This window comes from Pipistrellus kuhlii, unplaced genomic scaffold (genome assembly GCF_014108245.1).
Source record: "Pipistrellus kuhlii isolate mPipKuh1 unplaced genomic scaffold, mPipKuh1.p scaffold_m20_p_17, whole genome shotgun sequence".
NCBI classification, from domain to species: Eukaryota; Metazoa; Chordata; class Mammalia; order Chiroptera; family Vespertilionidae; genus Pipistrellus; species Pipistrellus kuhlii.
The window spans coordinates 4,613,589-4,636,591 of record NW_023425482.1 but is presented as its reverse complement, the minus strand read 5'-3'; the positions used below and the strand labels follow the sequence as shown (position 1 = coordinate 4,636,591).

General features: G+C 57.0%; 3 protein-coding genes across 5 annotated transcripts in view; 1 reads left to right on the top strand and 2 right to left on the bottom strand.

The window, feature by feature from the left end:
• Window positions 1-2,058: 2,058 nt before the first annotated feature.
• On the top strand, window positions 2,059-7,105 carry CDT1 (chromatin licensing and DNA replication factor 1). Of its 2 annotated transcripts, none has more exons than XM_045582594.1 (10): window positions 2,059-2,416; window positions 2,928-3,068; window positions 3,144-3,298; window positions 3,852-4,049; window positions 4,130-4,275; window positions 4,458-4,558; window positions 5,054-5,242; window positions 5,527-5,664; window positions 5,739-5,940; window positions 6,724-7,105. In XM_045582594.1, exons 1-10 carry the CDS (start codon window positions 2,174-2,176, stop codon window positions 6,885-6,887), a joined length of 1,677 nt encoding a protein of 558 aa, XP_045438550.1. In that variant the 5' UTR covers window positions 2,059-2,173; the 3' UTR covers window positions 6,888-7,105. The 2 variants fall into 2 exon arrangements, with proteins under 2 accessions (XP_045438550.1, XP_036296777.2); XM_036440884.2 differs by having other exon boundaries at window positions 2,059-2,419.
• A 636-nt stretch (window positions 7,106-7,741) lies between these two features.
• On the bottom strand, window positions 7,742-10,379 carry APRT (adenine phosphoribosyltransferase). The gene is made up of 5 exons (XM_036440925.1): window positions 10,205-10,379; window positions 9,926-10,032; window positions 8,717-8,850; window positions 8,385-8,463; window positions 7,742-8,234 (listed from the first exon to the last, which is right to left on the bottom strand). The coding sequence occupies exons 1-5, from the start codon at window positions 10,282-10,284 to the stop codon at window positions 8,092-8,094; spliced, it is 543 nt and encodes a 180-aa protein (XP_036296818.1). The 5' UTR covers window positions 10,285-10,379; the 3' UTR covers window positions 7,742-8,091.
• A 735-nt stretch (window positions 10,380-11,114) lies between these two features.
• The window catches only part of GALNS (galactosamine (N-acetyl)-6-sulfatase), a 29,395-nt gene continuing 17,506 nt past the window's right edge, over window positions 11,115-23,003 (bottom strand). Inside the window, exons 9-14 of one of the 2 annotated variants that reach the window (XM_036440910.2) lie at window positions 22,515-22,618; window positions 19,017-19,153; window positions 18,267-18,369; window positions 15,090-15,211; window positions 13,356-13,473; window positions 11,115-12,007 (exon numbers count right to left, since the gene is read on the bottom strand). In XM_036440910.2, the coding sequence (XP_036296803.1) occupies window positions 11,921-12,007; window positions 13,356-13,473; window positions 15,090-15,211; window positions 18,267-18,369; window positions 19,017-19,153; window positions 22,515-22,618 (671 nt within the window). In that variant the 3' untranslated portion in view covers window positions 11,115-11,920. Of the gene's footprint in view, window positions 12,008-12,055; window positions 12,395-13,355; window positions 13,474-15,089; window positions 15,212-18,266; window positions 18,370-19,016; window positions 19,154-22,514; window positions 22,619-23,003 lie in introns of those variants that run through there. The other variant, XM_036440908.2, reaches the window with a different exon arrangement.

Below are 23,003 nucleotides of genomic sequence, written 5' to 3'. Positions count from 1 at the left end.
TGCCAAAGGCACATGCCCAGGTTGTGGGCTCAATCCCCAGTAGGGGGTGTGCAGGAGGAAGACAATCAATGATTCTCATCATTGATGTTTCTCTCTCTCTATCCCTCTCCCTTCCTCTCTGAAATCAATAAAGAAATATTAAAAATAAAAAGAATGCCCTTCAACATTTCATATAATACTGGTTTGGTGGTGATGAACTTCTTTAGCTTTTTCTTGTCTGTGAAGCTCTTTATCTTACCTTCAAGTCTGAATGTTAGCTTTGCTGGGTAGAGTAATCTTGGTTGTAGGTCCTTGCTATAGATCACTTTGAATTTTTCTTGCCACTCCCTCTGGCCTGCAAAGTTTCTGTTGAGAAATCTGCTGATGTTGTATGGGTGCTCCCTTGTAGGTAACTAACTTCTTTTCTCTTGCTGCTTTTAAGATTCTCTCTTTGTCTTTAGCCCTTAGCATTTTAATTATGATGTGTTTTACTGTGGTCCTCTTAGGGTTCCTCTTGTTTGGGACTGTGTGCTTCCTGGAATTGTAAGTCTATTTTTTTCACCTGGTGGGGGAAATTTTCTATCATTTATGATTAGGTCCAGCTGCCTCTACCTTTCTAAGATCAGGTGCTTCTTTATTTTCTAAATGTGAAACAGAATGGGGACCCACCAGGCCACTGGGAGAGAAGATAACCCCCTCTCTCCTGGTAAGCGGCTTCGAGCCAAAAGATTATGCTCCCATTACAGTTGTGGAATCCCCCAAGCTTTCCCTCTTTAAAGCAAGGCAGGCTTAAATTTGGAATGCTCAGCTTTGAATCAGGTCAATTCCTGCCTCCAACCCCTAATTACATGCTAAGAAATACATTTTAAGTGGTGATACCAAAACAAAACTGTAACAAACACGTAGCTTTAAAAATGCTGGCCACAACCTTCCACATTGGTTCTTGCCCTGCTAATTATTTGCTACTGGTTGTTTGCAAAGTAAGGGTCTAGTTGCTGTCTCCCGCTTTACATATAGGAAACTTGATGCTTCACTTGTTGCATCAACCTCCAATTTTCTCACTCTTGTCATTTTGCAAGCACCAATAGCATCACCTGACATTTCTGTTTAACTTTTTCCTTATAGGCACAATTCATGCTCTTTACAGAAAACTTGCCAAAGTAAAGCCCTTCCCCCCTCCCAAAGACAACCCCGTGGTTTCTCTTTCTCCCGACTCACTTCAGGACCGGAGGAACAGCATTTTTCTGTGATGGGAATCACACAGGCATTGAGCCTCGCTTATCTGGCATCAGGCTCTCACGTTTTCCAGATAAGCATCAGGTTTTAAGAACTAACACTTCAACTACTTTGAAAGCAACTCTTAAAAAGAAATAGCTTGAGATATAATTCACATAATAAAGTTCACCCTTTGAAAAATGTATAATTCAGTAGTTTTTGTATATTTCTCTAATTCCAGAATATTTTTCTTTCTGAGATGTACTCTCTCCCCAGGTCACTATCCAGCTGGGGGGTGGGAGGGCCTTGGACAAATTGCCCATGACCAGGGCCTGTTTCATTCTTTGTAGTATGGGGTGCCCCGACCCCGTCACGTGCGAAGCTAGGTCATGTGCACAGCCGGGTGACCGGCGCAGCCACAACATCTACCGTAGCGCAGCGCCCCTGCCAAGCGCAGTGACTGTTTATTGTACTGTAATTACATTTAAGCTGTAAATAGCATAACACTTTTCTGTTAAACACACTATATCGTTTTCCCGTCCTGTACTGGCTTGGTGTCCACCGGAACCGCGGTATCCCACGAAGACCCCAGGGAAGCCCTGAGACCCCACAGACACAGCAGCCACCTCCAAACCCCGCGGGAAGAACTGCGCTGCGAAGCGAGCGCGCGGCGGGCGCAGCCTGAGAGCCCCAGCGCGCAGGCGCCTGGGCGCATCCATTTCCCATTTGCCCCCACCTCCACCCCCACGCCGATGGTTCCGCCCGAGGAGGGGGGGGCGGGGCCTCGCGTGGCGCGAAAATCGGCGCGAAGAGTGGCGCCACTTCCGTCTGCTGCCAGGCTCCCGCTACCCCACTCCCGCTGCCCCGCTCCTGCTGCCCCTCTCCCGCTGCCCGGCTCCCGCTGCCCCGCTCCCGCTGCCCGGCTCCCGCTGCCCCGCTCCCGCTGCCCGGCTCCCGCTGCCCGGCTCCCAGCCTCGCCATGGAGCAGCGCCGCCTCACCGACTTCTACGCGCGCCGCCGCCTTGGTCTCCGCGCCCCGTCTTTGCGGGTCAAGCCGACCTGGCGCACCCCCAGCCCCGCCAAGTCCGCCCTTCGCGCCCAGGTTTCCACCTCGAGCGGCAGCCGCAAGCGCGCCCGCCCGCCCGCCGAGCCTGCGAGCGACGAGCCCACGCGTGCCCCCTCGGCGCCGTCTGCGCGCAGGAGGCTGAGGCTGCCCGACAATGTGGTGAGGGCGTGGGGTGGCCGGGCCGTGCGGGGAGGGGAGAGACAGATGCGGTGGGGGCCGGCAGGGGAGGGCTTCTGCAGAGACCTGGCGCGGAGGGAGGACGCAGACCAGGTGGCTGGTTGCAGAGGATACACACAGACCCCAAGTGGAAGAACCGGGTCGTGGCCTGGAGAGAACTGGCTGAGAGGCATTGCAGGAGCTAAGTCCGAGCGGCCAGGCCGGTGTCCTGTGGCCACCGTAAGGAGAGGACTTGCATGGAGGGGCGGGGAAGAAACTTTGAGCGGGGAGCCGGGAGTGTGGTGCGGGAGGAGAGCCAGAGCTGGGCCGGCTGGTAAATGCCAGGCCCGTCTGCTAGGCTGGATTAGGGGTCAAGCCTTGGTTACTGTGCTGAGCCTAACAGGGGTGGTTCCGAGAGGCTGGACTGAGGGCAGCAGAAAGTCTTCTTTCTGTAGAGCCAGTACACCACAGGGTCTTGTCATTTGTTCACCTTTGGGGTCTTTTGTTTCAGGACGTTGGCCCTGGCTCCCCAGCTGCCCCTGACTCAACATCTGCCCTTGACTCCCCAGAGTACTCCCCTCCGATCAAGAAGACAAAGAAGGCTGCCCTCTCAGCAGGTCAGCTGCCCAAACTGGCACCCCACAAAGACAAGGTGAGGAGGCTGAACCTCGGGCTGGGGAGGTGGGTGTGGGGTAACTGGCTGGCTGACAGCGTCCTGTGTCTGTAGGTTTCCTCGAAAGTCACCTTCTCTGAACTCCAGACATGCCTGCAGCGGGCCCGGGAGCTGGGGGCTCGGGCCCAGGAACGGAGGGCAAGTGCCCAGGGGAATGATGCTGGGCAACCCAGTGCGCTGGAGGCCAAGGAGCACCCAGCAGGGCCAACGTGAGTTTTGGGTGGGAGGCTCCCCAGGAAAGGGTAGGCTGGTGGGAGGCCTTGTAGGGATAGGGCTGGGCACAGGTCTGGGGCTGCTTCATCAGGGAGCCAGCACAGTGGATAGGACACTCAGATCTTAGTGCCAGTCACTAGTTCTTCACCCTCTTTCATCTAAGAGGGTGCCAATTCCTGCCTCAGTGGACCCTTATGGGTTTCAAATGATAGCCCCTGGTGATTGGGCATTTGCTTTCTAGCATTGTGTTCGTCCTCCTCAGGTCCTGAGGTTGTCACGTGCCTCTTAAGAGATACAGAAACCAGGGCTTAGGGTGGCCATGGGCATGGTGGAGCTGGTTTGAAGCCACCCTTTTCTGTCTCCATCCCTGACAGTGCTTATGATGGGGAGCGGGGCATATAAGGAATTTGTAAACTGGTATGCAGTGTGTCCTGGGGGCAGTTTTGCAAGCCCCAGCTCTGGAGTATCCCCGGCTGCTTTGCCAGCCATTGGGTCCTGGAAGGGATGTGGGTCTGATGCTTTTCTCAAGGCCTGGCTCCCTCCTTGCAGTGAAGAGAAGGCACCTGCCTATCAACGCTTCCATGCCCTGGCCCAGCCAGGGCCTCCTGGCCTCGTGCTGCCTTACAAGTACCAGGTGTTGGCTGAGATGTTCCGCAGCATGGACACCATTGTCAGCATGCTCTACAATCGCTCGGAGACCGTGACCTTTGCCAAGGTCAAGCAGGGTGTCCAGGACATGATGCGGAAGTGAGTGGAGTCCCCCGTTGGGTGGGAGCTGTGCTCTGCAGTGGAAGCTGACTGACTGACCCGACACCCTCTTCCCACAGGCGCTTCGAAGAGCGCAATGTGGGCCAGATCAAAACTGTGTATCCTGCCTCCTACCGCTTCCGCCAGGAGCGCAATATCCCCACCTTCAAGGACAATGTCAAGAGGTCTGATTACCAGCTCACCATCGAGCCGCTGTTGGATCAGGGTGAGTGTGCTGTGGCCGAGTCCTTCCATCTCTGAGCCTTGGTTTCCCCTCCTGTGGCCCTGCAGTTTTGAACATGCATGTGAGGGCACTAAGCCCCTCGTCTGAGACCTGTGGTGTGGGGCTTGGCGCGCCAGTGGTTCTAGTCCAGGGGCTCGGAGCTCAGGCTTGGACTCTCTCTGCAGAGGTTGGCAACATGGCCCCCCAGCTCACAGCCTCACGCCTCCTGCAGCGGCGACAGGTCTTTGGCCAGAACCTGGTGGAGCGTGTCCGGGAGCACCACAGGGTGAGCTAGTTCCCCAAGATGACCAGCTCAGTCCTCGTTGTGTGAGGTGTCCCTGTGCTCTGTCCCCTCCTTCAGTGTAGTCACAGCTGCGTCTTACCCAGCAGGAGACAGCTCCGCTGAGAGGCTGTGTTCTAGAGCAGCGGTTGCCAACCTTTCGTACCTCACGGATCACCAGTGGTCTCAGGACCACTGGTTGGCAACCACTGTTCTAGAGTTCTCTTAAACCACTCACCAGAGTGGGCCGTCGTCTCATATGGATGGGGATTCTGGGCTGGGTGGGGACCCTGGCCCTCAAGTGAAGTATTCTGACCTGAACACAGGATCGGGGAACTCAGGGATGCAGACCCAAGACTTGGGAGGCTTGTGATAACTACAATGGGTGCTGGTGGGTCCTCTACTCATGCCCAAAGGTGCCAGCTGGGATGGGAACCTCTACAGCCCCACTCCACCCCAGCCAGATGTGCCCAGGGTCATCGGGTATCCCTTCTTGGGTAGGTCTTCCTGGCCTCCCTGAATCCCCCCATGGTGGTGCCTGAGGACCGGCTGACACGCTGGCACCCTCGATTCAACGTGGATGAAGTGCCTGACATTGAGCCTGCTGAGCTGCCCCAGCCACCGACCACAGAGACGCTGGCCACTGCTCAGGAGGTGCTGGCTCGAGCCCGAAGTCTGATGTCACCCAGGGTGAGACTGGCCCCTTCTCCCAGGGAAGGGTAGCCTGACCCCCGTGTGGGCACCTGACAAACTCCATGTGTGGCTGTGGGCCTGGGGGGTATTGGGATGTGCCCTCCCATGTTCAGAACACTGCCCACTGGCAGGCTCTACCCAGAAGTGCCCAGCACAGGTCTTTGATGTGCTGGGGTGAACTTGGGCTGGACATACAGGGCCTCCTGGGAAGGGGTATCCATCAAATGGGGTGTGAAGGCCTCCTAGGAGAGACTTCTGATCTCCTCTCTGACCTGCTCCAGATGGAGAAGGCCCTGAATGACTTAGCCCTGCGCACAGCTGTGCCCAGCAGCCCTGTGTCCAGCCCGGTACTGCCGGCCACTCCTCCGGCCACTCCATCTGCTCTCCTGAAGGGGGTGTCCCAGGACCTGCTGGAGCGGGTGAGTGTTTGGGGTCCAGGGATGGGGTGGAGTGGGGACAGCTGTCCACTGACCACTCTCCATGCCCAATGCAGATCCGGGCCAAGGAGGTGCAGAAGCAGCTGGCACAGATGACACGGTGCCCGGAGCAGGAGCAGAGGCTGCAGCGGCTTGAGCGGCTGCCTGAGTTGGCCCGGGTATTGCGTAGCGTCTTTGTGTCAGAGCGCAAGCCTGCGCTCACCATGGAGGTGGCCTGCGCCAGGATGGTCGGCAGCTACCGCGTGGCCATGAGCCCAGGTACGTGCAGGAGCAGGGCCACTCTGCATGTCCCGAGTCCCCGGTGAAGGCGGGCACCATAAATCTACACCATTCTCCTCACCTGCTTGTGTGCACTGGATGGGCGTAGTACCCTTGAGATTCCCCCGAGTCCCTTTAACCCTGCAGCTTCTTCTTTTTTTTTTTTTTTTTTTTATATTTTTATTGATTTTGTACAGAGAGGAAGGGAGAGAGATAGAGAGTTAGAAACATCGATGAGAGAGAGTCATCGATCAGCTGCCTCTTGCACACCCCCTACTGGTGATATGCCCACAACCAAGGTACATGCCCTTGACCGGAATCGAACCCGGGACCTTTCAGTCCCCAAGCTGATGCTCTATCCATTGAGCCAAACCGGTTTCGGCAGCCCTGCAGCTTCTTGAGGCTGTCTCCCCATCACACACCTGGGCTTTGCCATGGAGGTCCTCCCCATGGGCTTCTGGTCCCACAAAGCTGCAGGACACTTCTGCTTCAGGCTCAGGACTTGTGACAGGCTCAGTGGGAGAGCCACCTGGGGAAGGCTGTGATGGACACTGCCCTGGCCCAGGCCTTCTGTCCTGTCAGCCTACTCCTTTGCTTCTGGGTACATAGATTTGTCTAGCCCAGAGGGACGGGTGGAAGCAGGGGCTGGAACTATGGAAGGCTTGTTGAAAGGACCCTGAGGTGAGAGCAGTACCTGTGTGCACTCACTCCCAGATGTGCACACAGGCCCAGAGGTTTGTGGGGAGGGACAGGCCGCCACCTCACGAGGCCCTCTCTCTGCAGGGGAGATGGAGAAGCACGTGCAGCTCCTCTCTGAGCTGCTGCCTGGCTGGCTTAGCCTCCACCGCATCCGAACCGACACCTATGTCAAGCTGGACAAGGCTGCTGACTTGGCGGGTGTCACCGCACAGCTGGCTCGCCTTGCTCATGCCGAGGAGATGCTGTGAGCCTGATGGCTGCACACCAGCACGCCGACATGGGCTCAAGGCCCTGCCTGGCCCTCTGTGCCTGTTTTATTCTCTAAGAATGCACTTTGCCCTCCCATTCCTGAGTCCTCACAAGGGTCAGCAGTTGTACTAGGTTCTGGGGTTGGAATTCTCTGGCCATTGTGGGTGGTACAACCACCTCATGCAGCATGCTGTCATTAAACTGGTTTCTCTTGGATTGGTCTTTGCTGCACAGAGTGCAGGTATGTGGGGGTAGGGTGGCTTTCCTGGCAGTATGGGTTTGGGCAGTGTGGTTGGCAGAATACCCCCTTCTCCCGTCTCAGAGCAGCCCCCCAACATAGGGATCTTGAGAGCTCATCCTGCATTATCATAATGGCCCAGTGTCATCACGGCAGAGGTTGGTGAATGGTATATCACTGGCTTTGAAGGTGAGGATAGGGCCATGAGCCAAGGAATGGGGCAACCAACCCTGGCTACACCTTGGTTTTCAGGATCGTTGGCCCTCTATCTGCCAGTCAGCTAAGTAAAGGGAAAAAGTCACTGCCAGTGTTTCCCAAACTTTTGACATACGTGTACCTCTCGTACTCATGAGAACGTAAAATTAGGTACAGCTAAGCACGGTGCAGTGCATATCCCCACCAAACTCTGGTGCAACGCGTACCCCCACCAAACTCTTCCCGTACCCCTGGGGGCACGCGGACCACACTTTGGGAAACACTGAATTGTATACTATGTAAGTGGGCCCAGGATGGCTACTGAGTACAGAATAATTCCCTGAACAATACAGCATAACAACTATTTACATAGCATTAGGTACTATAATCTAGAAATAATTTTCAGTACACAGGAGGATGTGCAGGTTTTATGTAAATAGTTTATATAAAAATACACTGAGCAGCCATGGGGTCCCCTGCACCTCCCCTGCCTCTTGGTCCTGAGACCCAGACCCCACCCGGGCACCTGAAGAAACACCACTCAAGCAAAGTCGATCAGTCATGTTATTTCAATGGAAATAAACCTGAGCAGCTGGGGCTATCGGCTTCAGGCCTTGGCACTTCCAGAACCTGCAGGAAGGACCTGGGTGCTGGATAGTAACTCCACCACAGAAATGGATAAAAAGTCCAGGTAAACGGCAAGTGGTGGTCAGTGAAGCCACAGGCCCGGACCTCTCCTTTTCCTAGCTGGTGTGGAGCAGGGTATCAGGTCACTCATACTGCAGGAGGGAGAAAAAGGGCACGCCCCCCAGCTTCTCTCTGCCTTTCAGCGAGGTGAGCTCCACCACACTCAGGCATTCCAGCACCTCGGCCCGCAGCTGGCCCAGCAGCTCACAGGCTGCATGCATGGTTCCTGGTGGAAGGGAGGGGAAAGATTTGGTAATAGGGTTCCATCTGGCAGCAGGCAAACTAGTGTTTAATTCACTTCTCACAGTAAGGCACTCCCACCACCCAAAACTCCCCAGTGCCAACCAAGCCCTCTTCACTCTGGGGAGACCCTTACCACCAGTGGCCAGCAGATCGTCCACGACTACCACTTTCTGCCCTGGCTCCAGGGCATCTCTCTGGATTTCCAGGTCAGCCTGTGGGTGGAAAGCAGGCACATGGTTGGTACATCTCAGAACAGTCTTGGTGTGCAGAGCCCAGGAGCTAATGGGCTACCACCTGGGGCCACGGTTTCAACCCTCCCGGCTGTTTCCTGGCTGTGTGAGCATGGCCCAGGGTCTCAGCCTCTCTGAGCTCCCATGTCCACTCCAATCATGGCAGCTCTATTTGATTCTACAACTTTCCCTTTGGGGAAGGAGGGTCCCTGGGATCAGCCACCAGCCCTCTCACCTTCCCGTATTCCAGTGTGTATGAGACGGACACTGTGGGGCCCGGCAGCTTTCCACGTTTGCGGATGAGCACACAGCCCAAGCCGAGTTCCTGGGCCAGGGAGGGGCCAAACAGAAAGCCTCGAGAGTCCAGGCCTGTGGGTGAGAGCTGGGTTATTGGGAGGCAGCCGTGTGGCACAGTAGCATGGGGGTCCCCACAGGTCAGGCTGGAAAATGACAAGTCACTACAATGACACAGGATGCCTGGCCTTGTTGGTGCCAGCCAGCTAAAAGGTCAGATGTCCATCCATTTAGGGAATGTTGACTATGCACAGGGACTGTTGGTTGCTAGAGTGGGAGGTTAGGAGGTGGGGCTAGGGACTAAGTCCACACCACAAGGTTGAGTAATAACTAGGTGGCCCTGGGGAAGTCACCTGACCTCTTTCCAAAGCTCAGCTGTTACCTAACTGGGCAGGTAATACCTATGAAACATTCAGCAGACTCATGTCTTTGAAAGCAGCTCCTGCCCAGGAGCTTCTGAAGGAGAGGTTATGACCGGGCACTGGCCACCTCTTGCAGTGCATTGAGCAGGAACAGAAGTGTTGGGTGTGAGGGTGTCACACCCAACTGAAGAGGGGAACAGCACTGCCCTGCCCTCCAGGCAGTGGGGATTAATGGGAGGGTCAGGGAGTGGGGCTCTCAGGGAGATAAGGCCCCAGGGTCTTCCCAGTTCTCTGTTGACATTCTCCAAGCAAGTATTGAGCACACAGCCGGTGCTCAATACATGCTTATAGAAGGAGAACAAGAAACCTCTAAGACCCAGTGGAATCTGGTCACATGCTGTCCGGAGAAATACCCCAGCGCTGGAGACCAGGAACTGGGTGGGGTACACGAAACAAAGCAAGCATCTTCACATGGATGCCCTCAGCCCCACAGCCTGCAAGGCGGTACCCCCCTGGCAGAAGCCATTCCTCAGGCCGGGGGAGGGGCCTGTAACCCATCTCAGGGCTGCAGAGCAGGGGGCAGCGGTTCTATCCTTACAGCTCATGCTGACCAACCAAGCACCTTAGAGGTAGGTCCCCTGAAGGACTCCCACTAAAGACTCTCCTAAGCAGAGATGGAGCCGTCCCTCCCTCCCTCTGCCTGACTCAGGAAAACGAGCCCCACACAACCCGCCTCCTGGGGCCTGGCCCACACGCCAGACCCCCCTCACCCCGGACCCTCCACTTGCCCGCGATGTAGTCGATCTTGCCGCCGTGGGTCGTCTTCAGGTGGCTCGCCAGGAGGCTGATGGCAGCGCGGAAGGAGTTGGGGTCCTTCAGGAGGGGCGAGATGTCCCTGGCGCGCAAGCACAGGCCTGGTGGTGACTCCCGGGTCGGGTACGGGGTGGGGAAGGCAGTCCCCCTGGGACAAAAGCCACCGGCGCCAGACCGCCCCACTGTACGCGTACGCCCAGCCAGGCCCTCATCGCCCGGCCCCCGGTGGCCTGCCCGCGCCCGCCCGCGCGCACCTGAACAGCACGCCCGGGGTGGGGAAGTCCGGGAAGCTGCGGATGCGCTGGGCCACCAGCTGCAGCCGGGAGTCCGCCATCGCCGCGGCAGACAGCACGTGTGCGCAGGCCAGACAGCTCGGCTGCGCCGGCCGGGCCCGGCCGGGGCGGGGCGGGGCCCCCGGTGGGGGGCGGGGCGTCTCGGTGGCAGGAAGGACGGGCGGGGCACTCGGGGCGGGGCTGGCCGGCTCTTCGATTTTAAGACGCCGGTTTATTTCGTGTACCCGGAACGGAACGTAAGCGTGGGGCCGAGGAGCGGGCCAAGGCCGATGGAATGTAGCGTCTCCGCAGCCCGGCCGGTTTCCGGGGAAACCCTCCCGCGCGTTCAGCTCGCCCCAGAACGCCCTCCCGGGAGCCTTGGCAGGGATTCCCGGGCTCTGAGCGGGCGCTGGCCTTGCCCTCCTGGCACGCACCGTCCTGCCGCGGCAGCTCTGCTCTGCCTGGCATCCGGAGGTTCTCTCTGAGCTCCTCTTGTGCGGCGCGAGGGCGGGCCTTCCCTCCCAGAGCTGGCGGGATGTGGGGGCTAAGAGTGGGGAGGGGGTTGAGGGCTGTGAGCTAGCCTTCCGAGGGAGCTGGGATGATGGCCTGGCTAGGGGAGGGGACAAACCAGAGGTGGAGGCCTTAGGTGTCTGGGGCCTGGGGCCTGGCGTGCTGTGGGGGCTTGCAGTGGGAGGAAGCCTTCCCAGCCTCTCTGGACTGGGAAGCGCGGAGAAAGGAGGCTGGAATGGTTGGCCTGGCTGGAAGCCCACCCCTGAGAGCAATGTCGCTTGTGTCTGTGCTGGAAGCTGAGGGGACACACTGCAGCCCCCCATCAGGGTACCCAGGAAGGACAACTTCCCCCAAACATAAACTCATTTTAAAACACAAGAGCTAAAATGCATATTACTTTATTCTAAAACCATTTCTTCATAATTCTCCAACTTCCAGCAACAGAGCTTTGGCAAGATAATCACTGCAGATGGGAAGACCCCCACTCCGCATGGGTTCAGGGCAGGGGCCTTGGGGTCTGCCCTTGGTTGCTCAGGCTTTTCCGATTCCAGCCGGTGAGGGGCCTCTTCGGCTTTGCCACACCAGGTGGCAACAGGAGGAGGGCAGCCGGGATGGCTGTGAGGCGCAGACACACGGCACAATGTGCTAGGGTCCAGGGGTTCAGGGGTCTAGGTCCCTAAGAAAGGTGGACAATCCATGATGCTGACATCGTGTCCAGGAAAGCACCAGCATCAGCTGTCCCCACTGGGTGGGGGAGACCGTGGCTATGGAGAATCCAGGTCAGAGAGGCCCTGTGCCTCCTCCCCCTCCATGTGGTGTGGTGCAGAGGTGGGACTGGAGTTCAACACAGGATTGGCACAGCCTCTCTTGGCACTGGGGCTGAAGTGCTGAGGGCATCCGTGGTGAGTCATGCCCTCTGGGTGCTGGGATGGAGACCAGGCCCTGAACAAGGCCAGTCTTAAGGTGGTAAGAGCCCAGTGGGAGGACGAGACAGGTGGGCATACGGAGACCTGTAGGCAGCGCTGCATTCAGCTCAGGTTGATGTAGGGCCTCAGGCTCAAGGCAGCAGAATCAGGTAGGCAGAGAGGAGGGCAGTGGAGGCTCCCCCAGTGTGGGAACCAGACCCTTCTACCCCCGGCACTTGCAGGGCCTGTGGGAGGCATGGGCCTGCCTGAGCCTGCACAGGAGCTAGTGGGGCCAGGAGCACTTCACAGGAACAGACTCCGGGGGCGTCAGGCACTTCCCTAACTTTTCACAGCCTGGGGGTGCCCAGTTCTGAAAAAAGGAAATTCAGAAAGAGAATGTGCAGTTACTCTACACACTTACGTACTCGGCAGTTTCTAGACTCCTCCCCTGCCCAGGCCCTGGCCTGAGCCCTCTGTTATCCAAGGGGACGGTCTGCTAACTGCCTCAACCCCCTGGCCATGTTCCAAGTAGAGCAAAGGCCAGGACCTGCGCACACCGGCTGCGCAGAGAAGCTCCACGCTCCAGGGAGGGCTGGCAGGCTTCATACATCTCACGACTCCCCACCCAAAGCTCTTTAATTGGCAGGAACCCTTTCTCCAGGGAAGAGCTGGCTGTTCAAGGTCCCAGATGGACTGTAAGGGACTGGTCTTGTCACAGTGACCAGAGAACACGGTCCTGAGTCCTCACCTGGGCTGCCTGGAAGTGCAGGGGGCCCAGAGGTGAGCTAGCGGGTAGAATGTGTATGTGTGTGTGTGGGAGGGGTCGGGGGGGTGTCTGAGCTAGGGAGCTGGAAGCAGGAACAAAGCCCAGAGCTGAGCTGAGGGACTGGGTGTGTGGGGCCCAGGGCAGAGCTGGGAGTTGTAAGTGTGGGGGGCCCAGGACTGAGCTGGGAGGCTGGGTGTGTGTGGGGCCCAGGGCAGAGCTGGGGGGTTGGGTGTGTGGGGCCCAGGGCAGAGCTGGGGGGTTGGGTGTGTGGAGCCCAGGGCAGAGCTGGGGGGTTGGGTGTGTGGGGCCCAGGGCAGAGCTGGGGGGCTGGGTGTGTGGGGCCCAGGGCAGAGCTGGGGGGCTGGGTGTGTTTGGGGCCCAGGGCAGAGCTGGGGGGTTGGGTGTGTGGGGCCCAGGGCAGAGCTGGGAGGCTGTAAGTGTGGGGGACCCAGGGCTAAGGTGGGAGGGGCCAAGAACTAAGAATGGAACCTTTCCTCCATCCGGGTTGAGGAGGGCCAGGGTATGGAGAGGACAAGTAAGGGGCCCCTCAGGCTTTGCACATGCTCACACACACCCACGTGCTCACACACGTAAGTCCACATACCTCTCAGTGACTGCTCACTTTAAGCCCGGAGGCTGACCTACACTTCCTGCGCCGGCTCCCCCACCTTCTCCCACTCCAGGGTGGCCAGGCTGTGGCAGTTCCCATGGGGTCCAGGAGATGGCGGCAGCGCCTTGCCGGGTCAGTTACCTCCCTTCCCCTCTGGTCACTAAACTCTTCTCAAACAGCAGTCACCAATGGGAGATGGTTGTTGGGGTGGGAATAGCATCGCTTTCACAGAATAACAAGCCAGAGCATGCAGACTCCTCAGCAGTTTCAGGGTTCTGAGGACGCTCCCCACAGGAATCGTCATGTATAGCATCCATAGCCGTGTACACATAAACCACTTACCATGACTGCCTGGTTGCACACATTGAGCTGGGGCTGTCCAGGGACCAAGGCCTCCTGGTGCTGCTGAACAACTGGGGTGATCCTACCAAGGACATTCAGGTACTCGGTGCTGGCAAAGCTAGAGATGAGAGAGAGCATCAGGTCACTGAGGTGGGGAGGACCCTCAGGTAGGCCACCAGGTGGGCTGGGAAAAGGCCTGGGCTGGGGGCCCAGTTTGTCTCTCTCAGGCATGGCTGGCCCTGCTGGAACAGCCACTGTCTTGGGGCCACCTGACACTGTCACTCAGGTCAGCCCTGCTCCTCAGGCCTCCACACCAGTCCATGCTCCCTGCTCTGCTGGCTGCAGTCCCTTCACACATAGCCCCCAAGCTATTTGAAATAGGTCTCAGGCATGTTTCGTGTCTTTCCAGGACTCTGGCCAAATGCACTGCAAAGGGTGGGCTTAACCAAGTTCAGCGGTTTTTGGACAGGTCTTCTCGAAGCAGTGAGAGCACGGGCGGGAAGCTCCAGGAGGCCCTGCACTCCTCCCTGAACAGTTCTGTCCAGGCAGTGGGTCTAGGATCTTCTTGCCCAGAGCTGTGCCCCTAAATGACCCCGGGCAAGTCACGTCCCATCCAGCTCCAAGCCTCCTCTTTTGGAGCCAGGTATGGGGTGCTGTGAATAGGGGTGTGACTGGGTACCCAGGGGGCCCTCCAATTGGGGCAATAACCCCAAACATTGCAGGGACCTCCAAATAATGACAACATGGATCTAAGGAGGTCCCTCTCTGGTGAGTGCATCCACATATCTTTGTTCTGAGCAGCAGGCCCCACGACCTCAAATTTTGGGGAATGCAGAGGTGGGAAGTGGTGCCATCTGGCCACACTCAACCAGTGGAGACAGGGGCAGGATTTGTTCCAAGTTTCCGCCAGCTTACTGTGTCAATCCTTTTGTGGACATTTGAGTCTGAGAAGCCATATCATGCATGTTGCCATGGGGAGGGGAGAGCGTTATCAGAGGCTCAGCCGCCATCTCTGTCCATACGACCCACCTTGAGGGCACCTGAGCCGTGGAGAAATCAGCAATGGCTAAAGGCATGGGGGCTGCGGGGCAGGCTTGTGTGTCCTCACCAGACTGCCTATAAAAAAAGTTCTGCTGGACATAATTTGGGGGACACTATTTCATCCATGGCATCGGCTCTCCATGTGCCCATGGTCCCTGGCTCCAGTAAAGCTGGGGGCTGCTGAGGAAGCCCCCAGGGTTCCCCAGTGGCATGAAGAGCCCCTTTCTGACCCTCACTGGGAGGAGCTCAGTCAGGCCTGCAGGCAGCTGCCGGGTTAAGGGCCTCAGTTGCTCCTGATGTCCTCAGTGCTGCTCATCATGGAACATGGTGGCCATTTTGAGAGATTCCTGACCACCCCACAGCTGGACTGTCATTTTCCACAGAGGCCACCTCTGATGGCAGCCTAGAGCCGGGGTCATGTCTTGCTGGGCCACACGGAGACAGATGGGGGAGATGGGAGCCCCTGGAGAGGAAAGGCGACGACACACATGCCCACATGGGAAAACCGCAGTTCAGGTCCCAGAGCTCCAGGTGGAGGGAGGCCCCACGCTTCCCTTCCTGTGTGTGTGCATTTCCACCCGTCCGCAGTGTGCATGTACTTCTAGGAAACGCAGCACATTGGCATGTCCTTGAATTGGCTGCACCTGGCCAATGCTTCCGGGGCAGCTTCAATGCCCCCGTGTGCCCGCTCACCTGAGGGGATACCGCTCTCCTGGGTCTCGTCCCAGGTGGAAGATGAGGGGCAGCTTCGTGTGCTCCTCCTGCGTGTGGGTGGTGACTCCTGAGACATTCTGTCCAGGGCAGAAGTCAACGCCCTGAAACAAGAGGCGGGTGAAACAGGTGAGCGCCGTCTGTGTGTGGAAGCTCACACACATGACAGTCCGCAAGGCTGGCCAGTCCGTCTGAGCGGCCAAGGCCGGAGCAGGCCAGGAAGTGGGATCCTATAGGGTGGAGCCTTCCCATCACCCTGGCCCCAGAGATGCCGAGCAATTACGTCCTGTGTTCCATCCCCTACTTTTTTGGAACCCCCTTTTTTTGTGGGGGGGTGGGGTAGGGAGGAAGTGAATATCTTTAAATTATTTTAGCCCATTTCACATCCCGACTGCCTTTAATTTCTAGAGAAGCTATTTTCAACTGTTTGCAATTCATGGCACACATAATCTGAAATTTGTGGCACACCAAAATTATTTTTTTTGTTAATCTGACAAAAAAAGGGGGGGGGGGTAATTTTGATTCATTCACACCGGATGGCTATTGTTGTGTTGGCTGTTGTCATTTTTATTTGACAATCTTAGGGGAAAGAGGTCAGAATCCCTGACTAAATAGTCAGGTATTGCATGTTTTAAAATTTGCAGCACACTGGGTGAAAGTTGCTGCTCTAAAGCAAAGCTTTTTACCACTTCATCTGCCTCATGGCTCAGCATTCCCTCAAAACTCCTTCACTAGTGAGGAGGGACTGCAGGCCTGAAAGCTAGGGATGTACAGAGCCAGGAATGGCCCACAGGCGACCCAGATGCCCCTTAACAGGTAGGGACCCTAAAATGACAAAAGTTAATATGTTTAAGAAAGCAGGAAAAGATGGGGAGATCACACCAGGCTCCCCAAAGGCTCAGGTGTGGCACCCACTGCCGCACGTGCGAGGCCTCCTCTGCCTCCTGCCTTCGTCATGGGACAGCCTCTGAGGAGCGTCTGGAAAGGGCTTCCCCTGCCAGGACATGGCCTGAGCTTTGCCCAGGTCCTGGGGCACCCTGAGGGCTTGGGCCAGGGGTTCCCTTGAATCTGTGGCCTGCGGTCTGGAGCTCTGTCCCCAAGGCCTGAAGGCTGTCCCTGGGGCTCTCTCACTTGGGAAGAGGAGAGGCCCCTGCCATCCAGGGAGAACTGGCTGAGCCCAAGGGCCCCGTCCTGAGGTACTGGTGACCCCTGGACCCTGCAAGACTTGGCATCAGTCTCCAGCCAACACAGGGAGGCACTGCTGACAGGTCTGGCGAGGTGACCATGACCCAGGTATGGTAACTAACTGAGAGGCTTTCTGTAAGGAGGCAAACCGTCTCTAATCCCCATGTGTCTATGATGGACAGCTGGTCAGTGGAGCAGTTAATATTCTGCTTTTCAATAAAGTAGGGAAGTTAGAGCTCATGAAATTCCATTTATCTGCACTGAGCAGGCAATCCCCGAGCCAGGGGCAGCGGTCTAAATCACCGAGGACAGCTGACAGTGAGCACACAGGGCTTCCAAAGGGGGTGACCCTTTGACCTTCTGGGAGCAGAACTGCTAGAGAGCAAAGTGGGAAAAATAACCACATTTAGCATAAAAATGCTGAGCGGTTAATGGAGAAGTATCTAAGTCTAGACAGAAGACTTAGATTATAATATGGGTGCAAATCAAATAAGCTATTTAATTAAGATCCTGCTAATTAGTACAGGATTTTTCTCTTAAAACTGTTATCTGTGCGGAGGCTCACACTGGGAGCATCACAGCTGGGCCAGCCAGGGGACCTGCAGGTCACAGCACTGACTTTTCGGAGGGTTGGCAGGGAGGAGGGGGATGGAGGTGCCCATGGGAGTGAATCTGGATATGCAGGTCACACATGCACCTTCCTCTGGCCTCTCACGCAGGGCCTCACGCAGCCCTTGGTGGGAGGACATGGCTTGCCTGGGGCAGCGGCATCAGGTTCGGCAGGGGAGATGCTCACTCGCTCCTCCTCCACCATCCAACAGTCACGAGTAGACGGAAGACCTGGGGCTTGGCCTGGTGGGCCACCACAAAGCAGCCCCCAGGACATGGGAAGGGATTCTTAGGGGGTGTGAGATGCCCCAGGACAAGCATACAGCCAGGAAGCTAATAAGGTCCACTCAGGTGTCCGCCAAACCTGGGACCATAGACTGGAACACCCACAGCTAGGTTGTACCTCAAGCCTCTCCCTCAGGGCAGAGCCAGCCCAGACTGGCTGTTTGGCCCCAGCTGGGCCCTATGGTGGCCTCTGAACAAAGCTGTCCCTAATGTGTTCATTGTCTGTAAGAGACTGGAGGAGGATCAAAGTCTCCTGGGTACTCAGGGGAGCTGCTGATGGCCGTGGGGTACTTTAGAACTTCATGCTGCCGACCATTTCTGCACAGCACCCGGGTCCATGCATTGCACAGGTGCCCCCTGGCCATGCCCCCCACCCAGCCCAGGACCAGAGCAGGGATCCACTAAATCCGCAATTTGCATCCCAAGTGCTGCAGTGTTCCAGTATTTAGATTTTTCATTAACTTAAATTGCTTTCCTCCCAATTAAGTCACATTAGCAGGCTTTTCTTGTGTCTAAAGACCTAGACATTGGGGGAGGGGGAGGCTGTGTGTAGGAGGGGGCAGCAGAAAGGACTCAGGAGGGGGGAAAGGCAGGGAGGACAGGCAGTAAGAATCCAAGACCATGTGCTGAGAATTCAGACCCAGCATGTATGTGGCAATTGATCCACAAGCCCTTGGGGCAGACACCATGATGCAGACAGTACAACAGCCTTTCAGAGGCCACAGAACACTGATCAGGCCTTGGAGGGGGACAAGCAAGAGAGGGTCAGGGAAGGCACCCTGTGTCCACCTGGGCCATGAGGTGTCTGCTGAGTCTGAACCTGGCCTGAGGCCTCCTTTCCCCAGACACTGGGTAGCCTAAGGGAGGGTGGGGTGCCCAGGACCCTAAGGGGCTATCCTTGTAGTATACCGTGGCACCCCAAATCCTTCTTACCATACTTAAACACAAAAGGCAGGAAGCACGGGATCGTGTGGCCATCCCCACTGCGCGGAAGCCTCCTGCCGGCCTCCTCTGTCCAGATGTGTCCTCCTCAAGGACAGCGTGTGGGGTGTGCAAAGCCCACAGCCCTGAGCACCTTACCTGTCTGAACTCCTCCCAGGAATTGGTCCAGGTCCAGAAGTGGGCCTTGTACTGGCCCAGGGTGACAGCCATCAGTGTGTTGCCACGGTAATAGAATATCGGCCTGTCAGGGAAGAAGGGAAGGGTCAGGTGATGTGAGAGACTGGTTAGGGCTGAGGCTTTACAGAGACGACCATGCTGCAATCACATGAGCACAAGCGGCAGAGGCCCAGGAGGCTGCAGGGCGAGGCCTTGGCTTCTGTCATTCTTGGCTTTGGGAGGCCGGGCGCAGAATGAAGCGGCATCAGGTGGTGGGCAGGCACTCTGGTCCCTGAGGGGCCGGCAGCTCACTGAGGCTGCAGCCTCCGGCACCCTCCCTCCCCACAGTAAGCAGGCTCTTGTGCCAGGTTTCAAGAGAGAAAAAATAAGCAATATTAAATACAAAAAAAAGGACACAAGCCTGACTAACCCCTGCCCTAAATCCAAAATGGGTAGCTGGTCTCAGGCTGAGGAGATACTGACTCTGGACAGGAGGCATTCTGGTGCAGAGGTGGGAGGTGGAATACAGCCAGTCTACAGAGGTTTGGGGTAGCTAGTTTCCTCCTTGCTCCACGGTCAAGGCAGAAGTGATGAGCCCCGCAGGGAGGATGGAGTTCATGCCAGAATGTTCCAGAGGTCTGCCCCAAGCCAGCTGGGCAAGGAAACCTGTTCCATCACTTGGTTAGCTGGTGCTGGGAGACTGGGCAGGGTGAGCACCCGGCTAGAACAAACCTCTCCATCAGCTGGCCCTGCAGCATGGCGGGGAGGAGGTCAAGGCCATCGATCACCCTGTCACCGGGTGGCTCCAGGCCTGCGAGGGACAGGCTGGTGGTAAAGAGGTCCATGATGCTGCCCAGCTGGTGGCTCACCTGAAATGGACATGGGTGGACACTCACTCAGGACACCTGCCTCACCAGGTGATGGCCGGGGCCAGGCCCCGGGGTGTGCGTCCTGCTGCTGTCCAGCTGGGTCTACAGAGACGTGTGCTCACACAATGGCACACACTACCACATCCTTTACAACGCGTCCACACACAAAAACGTGATGTTCGTGTGTTCATGCATGCCCACCCCATCCACTTCACCGGGCCTGCTCCCATCCCAGCCTCCTTCCCCTCCCAGAGCTCCTCACATCCACGAGGGTCTGGGTGAGTGTGGCCGCCACCCAACTCTCCCACCTCAGGGAGAGTGTCCTTGGGGAGATCAGGGGCTAAGTGGGGACCAAACCAGTTCTCTGACCCGAAAGCAGGCAGGACCGTCCCATCCCAGTACCTGTGAATGGGAACCAGACAGAAGGGAGAAGATGCAGCCTGCCCAGGGAGCCAGCTGCAGGGTCCCCCTCAGGAGGCCTGCCCTCTCTGCGCCTGGCTGCCGCGTCATTTTAACACTGACACTGTGCGTTCCCAATTCTGGTACAAGTGCAGGTAGGAAAAAGACCTTCGAAGCCCAGAGGCATGTGGAGAGCCAGAGGGAGCGGAGAGAGGACAGGAGGGGAGAGCAGATGGAATGGGGAGAGGGTGAGGACTGCGGCCAGAGCCAGAGCAGCTGTCCCTGTGGATAGACCTAAGGAGCAGACAGCTCTGGGCAAGGGCTGCCCACTGGTATCGGACGCGCGTCTGTTTCCCACACATGGCTCCATCTTGTCTGGAGCCCACCTAGTTCTTTCAGCTCTGAACTCTGGATTTGGGGCAAGAGCCAGGTCAGCGGGGAGAACCCGAGAGAGACTGTTGGCAGACTTGGCAAGGCAGGCACCCCCTCATTCCCACCGCCTGCCAAGGCCTACAGCATTGCCCAACTTAGCACTTCCCACACCCTGGGCACCCTTGTCTCCATCCCCCACACCAGGAGAAACGGAACCCAAGCACAACCACCGCAGCCACTGGTGTCATCTGCTCTGCAGCCTGGGGTGGGAGTGGGGCATGAAGATCAAGGTTTGGTTCAAAAATTCTGTGAAGCAGAGGGGAGGAGAAACATTCCAATGGCTCCCTCCCCTTCTAGCTTTTTTTTTTTTTTTTAGGAGAAGAAAAAAAGAAAGAAATCCATACTTTAACCCTCTGGAAAAGATAAATGAGGAGGAGAGATTGTGGGCTAGGTGTGGGTGGTATGAGAAGGAGCGGATATCTGAAGTCCTCATATCAGCACGGAACAGCTGGGGACACTCGTGGAGGATGCTCCTTTTGAAAAAATAGACGCTTTCAACGTGTGCATGTAAAGCCTTTAAGAAAATGCAATTTGTCTGCCATGGGCCCGTGGCAGGAAGTCACAGAGGCTGTTATCAGCACTTTCAAGACTTAACTTGGAATCAAAGGCTACAATTAATAAAGTCACCCTGCCAGGCGTGAAGGGGAGAGCTAAATATGTGAAGCTGGCTGGACAGATGGCAGGGTGTTTTAAAGTAAAACCCTCTCGCAGTTATCACAGGGTGCAGGCCTGACAGCCGTCTAATTCAGTCTCGGTGTGCGCCACGAGATGCTGTGAGGAAGGGGCTGGAGCTCTGTGCCATGTTCTCCCTCCTCCGGGAAGCAGGGCCCAGAGGGCAGGGAGCCCGGCAGGCAAGGGGCAGAGGCTCCCAGAGGCTGGAGTTTCCCACAGGCAGGGCGGGTGGGGAAAGGGGTCCCAGGAGAAAAAGACAGTGGGGGAAGGTGTGGGGGCATCTCCGACTCTGCCCCACCCAGCTCTGCCGCCTGCCAGCTGGGAGGTCCCGAAAAGACTGCCTCTCACTGGCCTCAGTTGCTGACATGGAGAATGGGGGTGAAGGCGATGAGGGCAGGCTCTCGGGGCTCTCCCCAGTGACCTGGCTCTTGCACCCAGATCCAGAGTTCAGGACGGAAGAACTGGCTGGGCTCTGGGTGAGGCCCTGGACCCCGTGAATGTTTTTCCTTCCACAGAGAAGGGGAATCAGGTTGTCAATCAGCTGAGCTTAAAGCAAGGGCTGATTCTGGCTCCCCATGAGCGCCAGGGTCTCACAGGGTCCTCACCCTGGGAACGTGGCAGGGGGGCCAGTCAGGGTGATACCTGGACGGCCATTGCTGGCCTGGATGATGGAGGGAGGGACCAAGGGCCAAGAAGCCTGAAAAAACAAGGGAACTGGTTCTCTCCTGGAGCCCCCAGGGGGAGCCAGCTCTGCGACACCCAATCTTAGCCCCAACGGTGCTGGACTGCCAATCTCCATACTGCCAACCTCCACACTGGGTGCGGGACTGCCAACCTCCACACTGGGTGCGGGACTGCCAACCTCCACACTGCGGGAGAGAGAGCGAAGGTGCGTTCCAGTCCTTTTTTTAAAAAAATATATTTTATTGATTTTTACAGAGAGGAAGAGAGAGAGAGAGTTAGAAACATCGATGAGAGAGAATCATCGATCAGCTGCTTCATGCACACCCCCCACTGGGGATGTACCCGCAACCAAGGTACATGCCCTTGACCAGAATCGAACCCGCGACCTTTCAGTCTGCAGGCCGACACTCTATCCACTGAGCCAAACCGGTTTCGGCCCTTTGTTGAGGGAGTTTCGGAGCCACAGGACTTAGGCCCCTGAAGGTACGGCTGTGAGGGCTGAGCTGACACCAGCACTGCGCCCAGTGTTCTCTGAAGAAGCTCATTAGCAGGGGAAAGAGACCAGCTGAGCCAGTGACTCACATGTCTTGGCCCCTCGAGGTGCCTCAATCAAGGTGCCCAGTTGAGGGTGACTCTGAGAGTGAGGGCTCTGAGGGACAAGACACACACCTTGTCCAGCAAGAGGCCTGGGCCACCCAGCCTTGTGGTTTGCACCTATGCACTGCAGACAGATACCAACCACACGGTCAAGCTGCTGCCGTCTCTGGGAGCGTGCCCACACAAGAGTGGCCTGGGAAATGCACTCTGAGAAAAAGGTTCTATGGCTAAACAAGATTTTAAAAACTCAGCTTGCTCTATTATGCCCCTACCAGAAGTTCTCTGTACACACTGCACACCAAAGGCTCTGATAGTCCTGCAGGAAGAAACTGGTTCCACTCAGTGGCACCCAGGACTGCCACATTTATTATCTGCTGACGCCTCCTCCTCCCTTGGCAGCTACCAACACCCCATGCCATGTCCATGGAGGACCTTTCCAGTCCACCCCACACACCTCTCACTCACCAGTGGCCTCCCTCAGGAGGGGCCCCGTTTGGAGGAGAGTGGTGAGTGGAGGGAACAATCTCCACACCCCAGGATGACTGCAGGCCTGGCCAGTGGCCAACCTCTGACTCACCTGGCCTGCAGGGATGCGCCCGGGCCACCACACAATCGCAGGCTCCCTCATCCCACCTTCAAATGTGGTCTGCTTTCCGCACAGAAAGGGGCCATTGCTGCCTCCTGGGGAGGGAGAGTTGTTGCCCATCAGCTGTCTCTAGTCTGAGTCCCTCGGCAACACATGCCTTACTGGGGCCCTTGCCAGCTCCCAGCCCCACCCAGCAATTCAAAGGTAACACTGCTGGTACACCGAGGCACCGGGACCATCATGGAGGCAACGGACCAGCACCAGGTTGGGATGCCTCGAGATGGCTCTGACCCAGGCAGCCATCCTGGATGAGGGGGTAACACGGTGCCCATTTTTTTGGTCCTAAAATGAAGAGCAACTACTCAGAAACAGAGAACAGGACCACTCTGTTAGCACAAGACACAGACACTCTTCAAGCAGAGCCACGGAGCACATCCCGACAGCAGGTCATGGGTTATGCTGTACCACTGTCTGCTGCTT